General features: G+C 53.7%; 1 protein-coding gene across 1 annotated transcript; it reads left to right on the top strand.

Moving 5' to 3' along the window:
* Positions 1–5,182: 5,182 nt before the first annotated feature.
* On the top strand, positions 5,183–13,919 carry IP6K3 (inositol hexakisphosphate kinase 3). The gene is made up of 5 exons (XM_009465640.2): positions 5,183–5,381; positions 9,957–10,179; positions 11,185–11,357; positions 12,033–12,208; positions 13,449–13,919. Exons 1-5 carry the CDS (start codon positions 5,183–5,185, stop codon positions 13,917–13,919), a joined length of 1,242 nt encoding a protein of 413 aa, XP_009463915.1.
* The last annotated feature ends 148 nt before the right edge of the window (positions 13,920–14,067 follow it).

Here is a 14,067-nt window from a genome sequence, read left to right as displayed (position 1 = left end):
TGGGTTTCTTTGCTGGGAGCTCCGTGAAGCTGGCGCCCGTCCCGCTCCCACCGCCGGCCCCCTGCCCTCTCCCTGCCAGGGAGCAGCCGGGCTCCCAGCCCGCTCCCGCGGGGAGGGGGTAAACAAACACCGGTGGGGCTTGTGCAGGTGGGACGGTGGAAAACAGACCGGAAAAAAGCAACACTTGTTTTCCTGGAGAGACGATTGCACAAGGGAGCCGGAGCGTGGGCACGCTTTCTGGAAAGCCTCGCTCACGGCCGGCCCCTTCTCCCCTTCACCCTCTCGCACACGCGGCTTTGTTTTCCTTTAACACCCAAGGGTGTCTCCCCCCCTTAAAGCTCAGCTGTCAGCTGGGCATTCCAGGCGCTTGTCAGCACCAGCGATGGCAGTCAGGTGATGGCCCAAATGTCCGCGGGCTCCCCCCGCTCCCTCATTTCTCGTACCCGAGCCGCACCGAGAAGCAGCGAGAAACCCAGCCCAGGCAGCACCCCGAGCCCACGCTTGCCGCCGAGCCCAGACCGGCCACGCACGCCCAGCAGGTGAGGTCCAGGGTGGCTTCTGCATCAGCACCGGCCGCCCTCCAGGGCACGATGATTTTGGAGAGCGAGTGGGGTGTTATTAGGCAGGCTCTGAGCACAGCCGTGGCTTGCGGGAAGGGACGGGAGTGAGGGGGAGCTGGCACCCGGAGGTGTGAACCTCTGGAGCAACCCGGGGTCTGCAAAAAATGAGCCTGGTGGCTTGCGGTTCTCCGTCGCGCTTGTGGCATCACCAGAAAGTGCAGGGATGCTCAGCAAACGGGCAGATGGTGTTCGGTGGTGTGAAAGGCAGAAATCAGGCAGGGGGACGAGGAAACCCGTCCCCTTTCCTGCGGGATGTTGGTGGCACCTTGTCCCCCCATCCCATGGCACTGCTGGCAGCCCTGCGCTCCCTACCGCAGTCCAAGGGCACGTTCCCGTGTCCCACCGGGAAGCCCAGGCCTCGCCAGCCCCGCTGCCGCCCCGCACCGTCCCCCGATGCCCGTGCCAGCCCCGGGGCCGGGCGGGGGCTGTCGGCCGCCTGCCAGCCCCAGGTAACGCCACTCCCATCGCTCCCCACCAACCCTGCTGCTTCCCGCAAAGCAGCCAAATAAATCCTTCAGCGCAGCCAACTGAATCTCTGCATCTCCTTCGCGAGGGACGTGGGGACCAGTCATCAACTTTATGAACATCATTTTTTTTCAGGAAAGCAAATGTAAGATAAAAGAGCTGCGGGTTTCTGCACATAAGGATTTATGGCAGGGTGGTTAGAGCTGGGTTTCTTGCCAAGAGCTGAGCTTTTTGCTCCCGGCATGGTGCTGCCCTGCACCTATTTCTGACTTTGGCTATAGTCAAGGGAAGAGCAGGAAAGGCAGATTTGAAGGCTCATTGAGGGCTGCAGCCGCTTGCCTGCCCCGGCAAACAGCCTGGGTCTGCTTCGAGCCCTGCGGGGATGGGCGCTGAGCTGGAACTGGCAGGATTTTCCGTATGACCAAGGAGTCGCGGAGCCTGGAGGCATGAGGCCAAAGACCGAAGGGAAATAGGGCAACCGGGCTTTGCCCGCGCCTTGCCCTCGGGCCTGGCTGGTGCTCAGTGCAGGAGCTGGCTTTGAATCCAGGTCAGCTCTGCTACCAAGAGCTACGGCCATGCGGACCTCTTCAAATTAACTGCTACGTTTTTTTCTTGCCTTTTGATAAAGCAAAAAAAAATTAGCAGCACCCTGCAGCGCTTGAAACCCGACTTTGCAGCAGGGTTTGGGACGCTCCGGGGAGCGGGTCCCCCCGAGGTGAAGGTGCTGACCGCAATATGTGACACTAGGGACGTGGTCCCGTGCTGACGGACCACTTGTTTTCAAAGTGATTTTGCTTTTTAATATTCCAGAATATTTCTGTCGAGAGGCCCCCAGCTGCTTACAAGGCGTGGGCTTTCTGCTAGGGCCAGCCTGTCTGCGTTTTGCCCCCAGGCTCGGAGCCACAACGTTTCTGCTTGGGATGGGATGGAGTAGGCACAAACTAAAGATTAGAGAATTTAGTCGGCTTGGTTTATTTTGGCTGCGTTTACAGTTGGGAATAAATAACCTGTTTAGCTCAGGCGCTTTTGACATTTAGCCCTAAGTGAGAGCAGGGCGGGGGTAGCGGTGCCACCAGAAGCCCGGGCTCGTGCTCCCGGCAGCGCCGTGGTCCGGCGGTGCCGATCAGCCTGGCCGGTCCTCGGCGCACGCGGGCGGCCCTCGCAGGGCGAGCCCGCCGCAGGCCAGCCACGCTGCCACGCGCCGAGGGCAGCCGGCGCGTCCGGACGCAGCGGGGAGCAGCGCCGGGGCGGTGCCTGTTCGCGGGGGCTTTCGGGTATCTCGCGGTTTCTTTCTGGCGAGGGGAGTTCTCTATACGGCGAATTATTTCCCTTCCCCAGTATTTTCTGACTCATCTTCATCTGCAGTGCCTGGGATGCTTTTTTTTTTTATTTAGCTAGAGGAAAAATATTGAAGGTTTCTGGCTTTGTTTTTGAGGATACAGATTTATCTGTAATTCCATGTATTTTTAGCGACGTGAATATCTTCTGGCATTCGTGATAACTTGAGCCGGCAGAAGTGATTTATTTCAGGAGTATCTTGTTTCAGAGGAGCTCAGAGCAGCTCAGTAAGTGTTTGCGGTAACATTTATCTGCTCCGAATGGACGAGCTGCTTCAGAACAAAAACTAAATGAAAAAGCCCCTTTCTCTTACTGCAAATATTGCTCCAAGTTTTGCTTAAGAGAAAACAATGAAAGCCTTATCGAATTGTGGGGTTTTTTCCCCCAGCTCTTCACAATGTCAAGGTTGACAGAATTGTGTGTTGTGTCAGCCGAGTTTCAGCCTTGGACCGTCTCTGAAGCAATAAATACCGGATTGAAGGCATGTTGCGCTCTCTGCTCCAAAGAGCGTTATGACAAATCCGCTCGCTTTTGGCTTTTCTCCTTTTTTTTCAAGGAGGGGAGGAGGGGGGAAAAAAGCCCACAACAAACCTACAGCTTTCAAGGGAGAAATCCTCTTTAAAAGTTGCCGCAACTTAACAAAATGCTAAATGCTTTTATTAACGTCTAGAAAGGCTCTGAGGAGCTGCTTTCTTCCCCGGCTGAAAAGCTCTCATCTAAGTGGCCTGGCTTTGTTCCCTCCGCGCCGGTACAGGCTGTAATTGCAGAGTAGAAATCCCTCTCCAAAGCGTGCGGTGACGAACGAACAGGGAAACGGGGGGGAAAAATCCCACCTTGGGGGAAGGTAAAGGAGCTGCTCTGTGTGTTTAGGAGGGAGGAGTGTTCCTTCTCCCCGTCTCTGCCTTCAGCCCACTCCTCCAGGCAAAAAACAAAGCAGGCACCTGCGCCGAGGGCCTGTCTGCTCGGTGGTTTGATTGCAGCAGGAGGAGCGCGGAGGGGAGCTCCAGCAGCAGCGCTTTGGCTCTTGGTTGCAGGATGAGGAACGTGCTGCATTTTAGTGGTTAAAGCTCCCAGGTCGGGCGGCGAGTGCTGGCGCCAAGGAAAGGCCGAGCCTGCCCTCCCTGCAGGGAGCCGGGAGCAGCCTGGCCGCCGGCTGCCCGCCATGGGAAGCTCCAGGGTTGTTCCCGGTGTGCGCAGGCGGTACCACCATCCCTCTGCCATTCGGAGCCTCCTGGGCAGGGAGGGGGTGATGGTGCTGCCCTGGTCCCAGCAAGGCTTGGGGCTGGCCGATGCGGTGTCGCTCGCGCCCACCAACGCATCCCGGAGGCTTTGGTAGAGAGAAGGACCTTCCACAGACATGATTATCTACTGCACTGGGTAAAAATCGGATGCGGAACTCCCCACGTTTGGCTGAAGTTGGAGGAACAAGGACAAAGTCACCTGTGCTGACAGGGGCAGCGAACCGGGGCTCTGCACGCCCCTTTTTGAGGGCTGCGGGAACATGGACCAGTCCTCCAAAGGACGGTTTGTTTTTTCCTGTCCTTTTCAGTTTGTGTTCTGGAGTGCCTTCCTCCGATTTTCTGCCTCGAGGCTATGAAGCCAGACTGCTTCTCCAGTGTAAATAGCAGCTCAGCTGTCTTTTTGCCTTCCTCAGTGGCTATGGGGTTCCCCTGCCCGACGCCCACCAGAGCAAGCGCCAGCCATGGGCTTCTTGCAAAGACTGGAGTGAAGGGGTGGGTGTTGCTGGGCGCTTCCAGAAGCCAAGGCAGCACAGCACAGATGTGGTCCCTACCCGTGCTTTTCCTCCCTTACTGTTTGAGAGCCAGGACTTGTTGCTGTCAAAACCAAGGAAGAATTTCTCTCGGGGGCTAGAATCAGGACTGGATCTGCTGCTGGATGCTGCCTCGGGCTGGAGAGCGCGGGGAGCTGGTGCTGGGGTGCGAACCGACTCTGTGCTGCTTTCACACGTCCTGGTGTTAGCACAGGGGAGGAAACACTCCTGCGAATGCTCTGGTGTTAAATGACAGGGAATGTTCTGAGCTGAGGTCTCTTCAGAAGGTGCAGAAGATGTTGGTGACCCCATCAGCAGTGTTAAGAGGCAAGGGACTGCCCAGGGAGGTGAGCTTGCAGAGGCTTTATTAATAAACCTCCTTTGCAAGGAATGTCCTAGCTTGGAAAGATTAAGACCATCATTAACACTGTCTTGTAAGGCAAACTGAGGCTGTTTCACAGCAAGGGGTGTCATTAATACAGCGTATTAATAACCTGGCATTACCAGTCCAAGGAACGCCCTGATCCAGCTGGTTTGATGAGGCCACCGCATTAACTTGATAGCTCTTCTCGATCATTCCCCTCTGTTTCTGTTGCCCCCAACAGGTCTAAATTGGGTCTTTTCTGGACTCTGCGTTTCAGGCTGGGGCTCCCTGCCAGTCCCCAGGCACCTAAAGATCTCATCCTGCCCGGCTGCGCCCTCGGTGCCCGGCCTCGGCTGCGGCGCAGGCTGCTGGCGGGCGGCACGGGGGCACGCAAGGCCAGGCTGCGCTCCCGGCCCCACCGGGATGCTGGTGCCGATAGCGGCTTTGCGGTGGCTCGTCCCCCTTTCTCACGCTCCCCCATACCCTCTGTTTTGCAGACACTGTCGGTGAAAACCCAGAGCGGGTGTTAGCTGGCCCAGCGCAGCATGTCCCAAAGCCTGCTTCCGATCCCCCTGCGCTGCTGCTAAAGGGGAGCGAGCCCCGCTCCGCCTTTCGCCCAGCACCATGGTGGGGCAGAGCCCCCTGGACCCCAGCGAGAGCAGGACCGCTGTCCTCCTGGAGCCCTTTGTCCATCAGGTGGGCGGCCACATGAGCATGATGAAGTACGACGAGCACACGGTCTGCAAGCCCTTGGTCTCGCAGGAGCTGAGCTTCTACGAGTCGCTGCCCTTGGCCATGAGGCAGTTCACGCCCCAGTACAAAGGTAAGGGGAGATGCTGGGGATGAGCTAAGGGCTGGCAGCGTTGTCACCAGGATTAGTCCTGAGACTGGGAGAAGGGGCAGCGCGGAGCTGCTGGCTCGGTTGGGCTGGGTCTGAGCTGTGGAGCCCCGTCACTCGTGCAGGTTTTGTTGAGCAAGGATGCTTCCCGGGCGAGCGTGCACAGGAGCAGGCCTGTGAGGCTGGGAGGGTTTCCTGGGTTGCTGTGGCTGGGAGGAGTCTCTGATGGCTAATAACGGTTGAGTGCTGGCTGATGGCACCAGGAGATCCTCCCCTCTGGCCATCTGCTGCCATGGTCGGCCTTGGTAACACAGGGGACTCTCGTTTGCTCAAATAGGGCTGAAATCGGTCTGTCCTTGAGGGGGACAGGCATGAGAAGGTGGAGGCTGAGTGTGAACACGAGGGTGCCTTTGCACCACGTGCGTGGCCCCATTGCTCCAGGACTTGGTTTTGGAGGAGGTGAAGGTTTGTGTCAGAGGCAGAGAAGCCGGTGAGGGCAAGGAAAGGGTCAGGGCTGGCACTAGCATGAGCTGGGGGAGAGATGGTCCTTGGGGCCAGCATGAAATACCGAGCCTGAAAAAACAGCCCAGGGACATATCAGGCATCACTTTTGCTGGGTACTCCACCTTAGCCAAGCCCTGCTCCCCCCAGCGCTCCTGTAAGCACTGGTCCCTGCAAAACCAGAGGCGCAGACTTCTGAAAAATGACATCCAGGCAGCCGTCCTGCCACAAGCGAGACCTTCCCAAGACAGGGCAGAGCCTCCCGCCCACCCCTCCACGCGGTGCCCGCCGCTGCCCCATCCCCCTTCGCTCTCCCTGCCCCTGGCTCTCCGTGCCCTGAACCACTTTCCCAGCTGAATTGCTCAGCTCAGCTACTGAAAATCAGCTCTTGGTGTCTGGGGGGGTCCTAGCATTTTTTAAAGCCATCCTCCCTCCCTCCCTTTCTTATTCCCTCACTATTTCTGCTTTTACTGCCAGACTTGTGCTGCTCATAAAGCTCCTGACCCTGGAATTTTGCGAGAGGCGAGAAGCTCAGCTGTCACGTAAAAACTTAAAATATCTTTTGGTCCTTCAGCGTCACAGAAAAGAGCTCGAAGCGTCAGCCGCGGTTTCGGTGCGCTTCCAATCCAATCTCTCCCTTTCCCAGAAAGTCAGGGGCCTTCGTAGATTTATGGGACGAGATTAAAAAGATGCTTAAAAAAGAAAACAAGTCTTCCTCTAAGCAATTTTCTTTAGCAGGGGCCAGGGTCCGGTGCTGGAAAGCTGGGCCCTGCTCTGTCTCTCTAATAAAGATGTTAAGCAGTCCCAGCTTATCAGCTCAGGGGTGGCCTGGTTATTCATACCTTTTTTTCTGTTTTTTCTCTTCTATTGCAAGTCCCAGTGAGTTTTGCGACGAGGGGTAATTAAATAGCAATTCTCCTCCAATTTGGCGTTGGGCACAGACATTTTTTATTCTGCTTATAACTGTCCCAGCCCTGAATGCCAGGCGAATTAAAGAGGTGGAACATTTTCCCACGAGGGTGACGGGGGGGATAAGCATCAGGGGAAATAATGCTGAGGTCTTCATCATCCGCTCACACGTGTCCATGTTCCTCATCTCTATTCTTAGGCTGCGTTGGGGGACGGCTCGGGGACCATTATGTAATGATGACATTATGTGCAATATTGATCAAATGTCATCATTCAAATCTAGCACCGTGTCGGCTGCTTAAAAAATGTCTGCCGCTCCCGGAGCCATCTCAGGCAGGTGGTGGCCTCGGGGCCGGCTTTCCCCCCACCAACCCCTTGCAAACCTCTGCCTGCCCCGAGCTGAGCTTGCAAGGGGATGCTGGACTTGTTTTCGAGCCCAGTCTTGCTCAGATCCCTATTGCACGCGGCAGTAAATAAATGCACTTGTAAATTTAAAAATAAATCCCCGAGGGTAGAGCTACATAGCAAAACACTCCTGAGGATCCCTGGGATGCCACTAGCGTGGTGACAGCACCCGTAAATACCCGCTGGCTGCCTCGCCGGCTTGGGACAGGAGGGGGATTGCAGTTTTGGTGACACTGAAATGCCAGCACAGACAAGTACCTAAATACACCTTTGCTCCCAGATAGACGTTGTCTTATTGCAGCAAAAGAGAAGGTCGGTAGCCATGCGTTATAGATCTGGTTTGCACAGGTAGGTCACTTGCAGGGCACATGCAAAACCCGTACGGAAGCACACCAGGAAACAAAAGCATTTTTCAGGCTGAGACGTAGGTTTATGAAGGCAGAGTTTTCAGCTGGAAGGAGTGAGAGGATCACATTCCCGTGCAATTTAACGGCTCGTTCTTGCCTTTGAAAATCTCCCCATTAATTTTCATATTAATGTAAGATACTTAACTCTTAGTTTCATGCTATATATAACGTTTTTAGGGCCAGATTGTCAGCACTGTGTAAATCAGCACAGCCCCATTGACTTGCAGATATGTAATTGGGACAGTTTTTAAGGTTACAGGCTGCTATAGCACTGTAACTGAGGCGTAGCACTAGATTTGGAATCGAGGACTCCGTTCGCCTCATAGTGACTTTTTTAAAAATAAAAAGGCTTTGATTTAGGCAAAAGATACACTGCCTTTTTTCCTGCCTACCTCCCCTGAAAATTCAAAGCAGGCATCCAAGCTGATAGGAATTTCACTTGCTCTCAGTTATTTGTAATATGGATTTTTTACCAACGGGTCTCAGCGAAGGATCAGGTGGGTAACGTTGGAGCCTGAGGAGGACAGAGCTCCCTGTGCTCACCACGACCATGAGCAAAGGACTAAGCTAGCTAAAAATATTACTTACCCCCTAATTAAGGTTTCCAGCCCCCAGCCCCCTTAGCAAAGCAGCCTGTGTGCATTCCTCCCCCATTTCAGTACAAAATTAGCTGATTTAACCAAGCCTGCCATGGCACGCTGTTTGGATTAATGCTGATTTTACAGCAAAAGGGAACAGAAGCGGTTGTGGTGCCTGAGCGTACGGAGAGGCTGTACAGAGGGCGGGAGGGGAGCGCAGACGAATACAGCTGGAGCTGCAGGGTTACGGGGTGCAGGACCTGGGGCGGGATGGGCACCCCGACTCTAACGGAGGTGGCCGGTGGCTGCAGACACACCGGGCTCCTGCAATTTAGGCAGAGAAAACCTCCCTCAGTCAGCAAAACTCAGCCAGCAGGACTCGGCGCACACACGGAGAGGGCGAAGCCTTCTGTCTGTGTTTACTTACTATAATCTCACTTGAAATGAAGAGAAGGGAGTTTGCATATTTACTCGCTTTGGCAAATTTGCTTGGGAGAACAGAGCTCACTTGTTTGTTAAGCTGCTGAAATGCATCTCCCCGCAGCGCCCAGGTGAGGGTACCCTGGGGAGAGCTGGATAAACCCCAGCTCCACGTCTTGCTAACTGGGGGGTGTCCTTCCAGTGACGAGTTTTGCTGGTCCAACAGCCTTGACCGTCCTCTTTTGGATCTGCCTTCCTGCAGCTAGACTTGAAAGCAGCGGGGTACGGCTCACGCGGCTGGCATCCTCTCGGAGACCCAAAGGGCGATGCTCTAAAAATGCCTCTGCTGCCTTGAGAGGCTCAGACAGCCCTGACAGAGGGCGGCAGGAGCAGGGCTGCGGTTATCAGCCTTTCCCAGAAAGGTCAGAGCCGTCTGGTACGCGAGCCATGGCCGTCCCTGCTCTGTCATTTGAGATACGGAGGCAGCCGTCCCCATGCCAGGGACGGGCTGAGACCGGGCTAAATATGTGATGGGCTGAATGGCATTTGAGCCCGGTGAGTCCCATTAGAGTCAGGGGAAATTGCAATGCTAAAATACACGATGTTTTAAGCACTTACAGTGGAAAGCAATAATCCCCATCCACAGCCATGTTCCTCCTTGTGCATGAGCACCCGACATGTGAGGGTCCGCTCCCCCCATCGCCTGTTTGGGTGCTGGTCCTTGGCGCTTGAGGAAGGACGGGACCGTGACAATGTGCAGGCATCACGTACGCAGGCAGCGCTGCCAGCCCTTGCACCTGCCTCTGCCCTTGCTCCTGGGGCTCTCCAGCTAAAGGAGGCAGTTGGCGTGCTGGTTGTCTTTGGAAAATTCCTGGTCCCCAACCCTGCCTTTGCTTCCTGCCAATGAAAAGCATTCCCAACCTTGCCGTTGTCATAAAAAGTGAGACCTAAATCCCTTGTCATAACTGAGCCAGGAGCTCCGGGTCCAAGGCGGGGTCTGTGCTGGGTCACTTGCGGCATAGCAGAGCCCGGAGGGACAGAGGACAAAGGAACATGGTGTTCAGGGGAGGCGGGTTTCGAGCCAAGCCTTGAGGGGCAGGATCATTAGCAAAGCCTGTGGCTGTTTTCCAGGGTCCCAGGCTAATGGTGTTTATTGGGCCTCAAATCAGAGGGGGATCAGTGTGAGAGGCCACCAAAGTACAAGGAGGCAGCCGCCCTGCTAAGCGCCAGCCCTCTGGGGAAGGCAGGACCACGTCGGGCTGGTGCAGACGGTGACCAAGCCTGTATGGTAACCCACGGCTTGATCTCATTCCGGTCTGGTTTTCCCCCTTTTTATCCAGGCATTGTTTCCGTGCACCTCAAAAAGGACAGCCTGGGCAACCTGACCCTGATCGCCAGCCCCAGCCTGCAGACGGAGAGCTGCGGCCGGCTGGACAACGCCATCGGCGACTCCTCGGTGACGATATGGCACAAATGCAAGTGGGCTGCCAGCACCGGCACTGGCAGCGAGCACGCGCTTGTCAAGTGGAGTCACACGCAGCTCACCAAGACCTTCAAAGACAGGTAAGGGTCTGCTGCTCCCTGCAAACGTCCTCCTGGTCCTCGCCTGCCACTTCGGGTAGGGTCTAACTGAGGTGGTTTTGGCGGCACAACTGCTGGTATAAGGCAAAGTGAGCAAAAGCAACGCCCAGCCAAGGCAAAGAAAAGCAAAGCGCAGCTTGGTGGCTTCATGGTTGATCTCTTCCCCGGCTTGTGGATGGAGCGGGGCAGATTTGGCTATCGCTGAGATGCTGTTGCTCCAATATGTGCCTCAAACTCTGCTTGAAACCTGCTTCCTCGGAGCGCAGCACGTTCCGAAAGGAGGAGAGGCCCCATGAGAACAGCCCCCAAGCACACAGCACGTCACCAGCCCGAGGCAGCAGCCTCGAGGCGGTTCGGTCCTGTCCTCGTCCCAGGGGAGAGCTGTCTCTGAAAGGCATTGCAGTGCTTGCAAGCACACCGCGACCTCAGGGCTTGCCGAGGCTTTTGGCAAGACATCCTTCATCTCAAACTGATTCAGAAAAGACCCAGGTCAGCTATGACTGAAGGGTGCAATATTGCTATCGTCAAACCACTGCCCTCGGTGTGATGGGTTTTGGATGAGCAAGACCAAGGAATGACCCTCCAAGGGGAACAAATCCCCTCGTCGCTCCCTCCCTCCTCACAGCCAGCCCCTCTGAACTGAGAATCGCTCCTGTTGTTGGACAATTTGCCTGTGTTGTGCCCGTTAGGTGGATAAATAGAGATTCCTGGTCATTGGCACTATGAATGGCGCTTTTCATAGGAGCCAAGCACACTTTGAAATGATAATGAAAGAAAATATTGGCACCCAGCAATAGCTGGCTTTCTGAAAATTACTTTTACAGAGTAACAAAGGATCTCCGCAGGTTGGACGGGATGAATATGTTTCCTTTGAGAGTCCCTGAAAATTTACCTTATCAAGTTTGAGGCTCTACAAAAGAGGAGGGGAGGGAATATTCTCTTCCGGAGCTTCTAAACCAAAGATGTTCTTTTGTGTGTTTTGTCTAGCTGCCCGGGGAAGGTGCTATTGAGGACAGACCTCCAGTACCGCACAGATTCGCTCTTGGAAGATGCAAACCGTAACCAGCCAGAAAGAAACAGCTACAACCCCTGGGGACTGCACTGTCACAGGCAGCACCTGAACCGCATGTCCTCCAAGCATAATGAGAACAAACTTCATCGTATCCTTTCTCCTCTCTCCCCTCGGGCATAGTCCTGGCTACAAATAACAGCTCGTAATCCATGTATGTTTTATTGCATACATCCCTCCGCTGCCCAGATTATACAGAATATAGTTGCTCTGTTTTCTTCTCCCACTGTTCAGTTGGACTAGATGATCATTGTAGGTCCCTTCCAACTGAAATATTCTATTCTATTCTAAAAAAAAAAATAAGAAAAAGAAAAAAACACTTCCCATAAAGGGTATTCAGCGTAAGTGAAGGTTCCCCTTGGCATACATTTAAAAACACAACTATATAGGAATTAGCAGCTGCCTCGCCTTTTATTTTCCTATTACACTTCATTACCCACCAGTCATGTGAGTAATACAGTTTAACAACTTCCCCCACACCCACTGGAGTGAGTACAGCACCGAGGCAAGGTGTCGGATCGACAGCCCAGGGCTATTGTGTCACTGGAGAATGGAGCTGGTGGTGCTTTAATTGGTAGGACTGTACTACAGTAAATTAACTGCAACTGGCAGCAAGGGGCCTATAGCAATGACATGTTGGTAAAATTGGCTCAGAAAGTCTCTTTACAGTTGTGAGCTATTACGGAAAGCGTCAGCAGTTGCTCTGATTTAAAACCTCTTTCAATTAGAATTTAAAAGTATTGGGTTTCCCTTAACTCGTGTTCAGAGTTTCTATTGCTTGAAAATGTGGTATCAAAATACAGCTATCCCTGCATCCTGGACTTAAAGATGGGAACCCGGCAGCATGGCGACGATGCCTCGGAGGAGAAGAAAGCCCGGCACATCAAGAAGTGTGAACAAAGCACCTCTGCGTCTCTGGGCGTTCGCATCTGTGGGATGCAGGTAAGACGCAGCCTCGCTCCTTTTGGTGTTTGCCCAACACACGGCTTGAAACCAAGCTGGAGATCTAAAGGGACGCTTTCCTTTGCTGGTGTAAACTGAAGCGGTTTCATTCCTGTCCCCCTCCAAATACTGGCCGCTCGGCTGTGTCTCCTGTGCTCAAACAGGAGAGGATGCTAGGGAAGAGTACAGAATACGGCACGTACAGGGTAACCCTTGCCCACGTCCCCTCTTTGCCTTCTGGGGATTTGGCTGCTTTCACAAGTGGTGGCTGCAAAAGCACCACCCACACCACTGCCACCAGTATGAGCAGCTGGAACCAGTTTACCCCAGCTGAGAATCTACCTGTACATGAACACAGATTCTCCTCTCACGCTCAGTTCTTGGCTGCTGCACAAAAAAGAAAAACAAAAAAGCATCCCTCGCCCCGCTCATGCCTTCGCAGAGCTGTCTCATCCTGTCGCCGCAAGAGCGAGGGGTCTATTTTGTGCTAAATATTATGGTTCCTCGCGCTCAAAATCGCTGCCCTTCTTCCCAGAAACTGAAACCATGCATTTGCTTCACTCACACTTCTCAAGCCGGTTTCAAAATGTTCTTCTCCCTGCCTGAAGGATAATTACGATGATGATTATAAAGCGCATATATAGCAGCGTAAACACTGGTGTCAAAACCTGTGTCCTGTTCTGGTCTCTGACGTCCTTCTGTTGAGCAGATTATCCCTTAAATGACAACTGGCGTGTGAGCTAATTCTGAATTCACTCCCTCATTTCTTACTCAGTGTTACCAGAGCCGCACATACAAATTTCTGTCTACATCTTGTCTCTCTGTGTTTAAGAAAGCAAGATTATTGCTACCCGTGCGTTACGTATTGTGAGAAGGTACAAAGCTGGGGTATTCCTGTACTGCTGCAAACTCCTGCCATAGCCAGAGGGAAAACGCTGTAAATCACTAGTGACGCAGCTATGACTTACAGCTATTCAGGTTTCACAAAGGAGTAATTTATAGCAGTACAACAAGAATCCGCGCTAGCGGTTTAAATTGAATAGTTTAAATCACCAGAAAAGACAGGAGGTGGGATCCAGTGAGAAGCCTGCAGCACGTGGCCAGCGTTGCTAGCTAGTGCTGGGCTGCAGAGGATTTGTGCCCCGTTTCAGCTTGGGTCTGAACTTTGACATTAGGGTGAAATCTAGAGCTCTGGAAGAACTGAACAACTGAATCTGGACCGTTGCTCTCTTTCCTCCAGGTTTACCAAGCGGACACTGGCCATTTTCTCTGCAAAGATAAGTATTACGGCAGGAAACTCTCACCGGAGGGATTCAGGCAAACCCTGCGCCAGTTCCTCTGCAACGGTAACCACCTCCGAACGGATCTCCTGGAGCCCATCGTCCTGCGACTAAAAGCTCTGCTTTCTGTCATTAGGAAGCAAAGCTCTTACAGGTTCTACTCCAGCTCACTTCTCATCATTTATGATGGCCAGGAGCACAAGGAGAACACGGCACCCTTGGAGAATCACCTTCGCTTCCAAAAAACAAACTGCACCGCCTCACATGGCACTAATCACTCCAGAGTCGACGTCCGCATGATAGACTTTGCCCACACCACTTTTAAAGGCTCCAAATGCAATCACACCACGTACGACGGGCCAGACCACGGCTATATTTTTGGCCTGGAGAATCTCATCAAAATCCTCCAGAGTATCTCGGAAGGAAAATGACGACTTCTGTGAAATAGCCTGGACTGGTAGTGACCGATAGCCCTGAAAGGTACCGCATTGGGTCAGCTGCACGGGACCCTCACAGCTGCTGGATGCCACGTGCGCGGTTTGGAACGAGAGCACGGACAGCTTGCTAGGGAAGTGCAAA

This window comes from Nipponia nippon, unplaced genomic scaffold (genome assembly GCF_047370975.1).
Source record: "Nipponia nippon isolate SJK-2023a ecotype South Korea unplaced genomic scaffold, ASM4737097v1 scaffold_25, whole genome shotgun sequence".
Classification (NCBI taxonomy): Eukaryota; Metazoa; Chordata; class Aves; order Pelecaniformes; family Threskiornithidae; genus Nipponia; species Nipponia nippon.
Note: the sequence above shows the minus strand (reverse complement) of the source record. Positions and strands in the feature narration are given on the sequence as shown.

Excerpts from the sequence above, each read along its gene's own strand:
- IP6K3 (XM_009465640.2), top strand. The coding sequence starts at position 5,183 with ATGGTGGGGCAGAGCCCCCTGGACCCCAGCGAGAGCAGGACCGCTGTC. Across the intron at positions 5,382-9,956 it reads GTTCACGCCCCAGTACAAAG|GCATTGTTTCCGTGCACCTC; the intron begins GTAAGGGGAGAT and ends CTTTTTATCCAG. Across the intron at positions 10,180-11,184 it reads ACCAAGACCTTCAAAGACAG|CTGCCCGGGGAAGGTGCTAT; the intron begins GTAAGGGTCTGC and ends TGTTTTGTCTAG.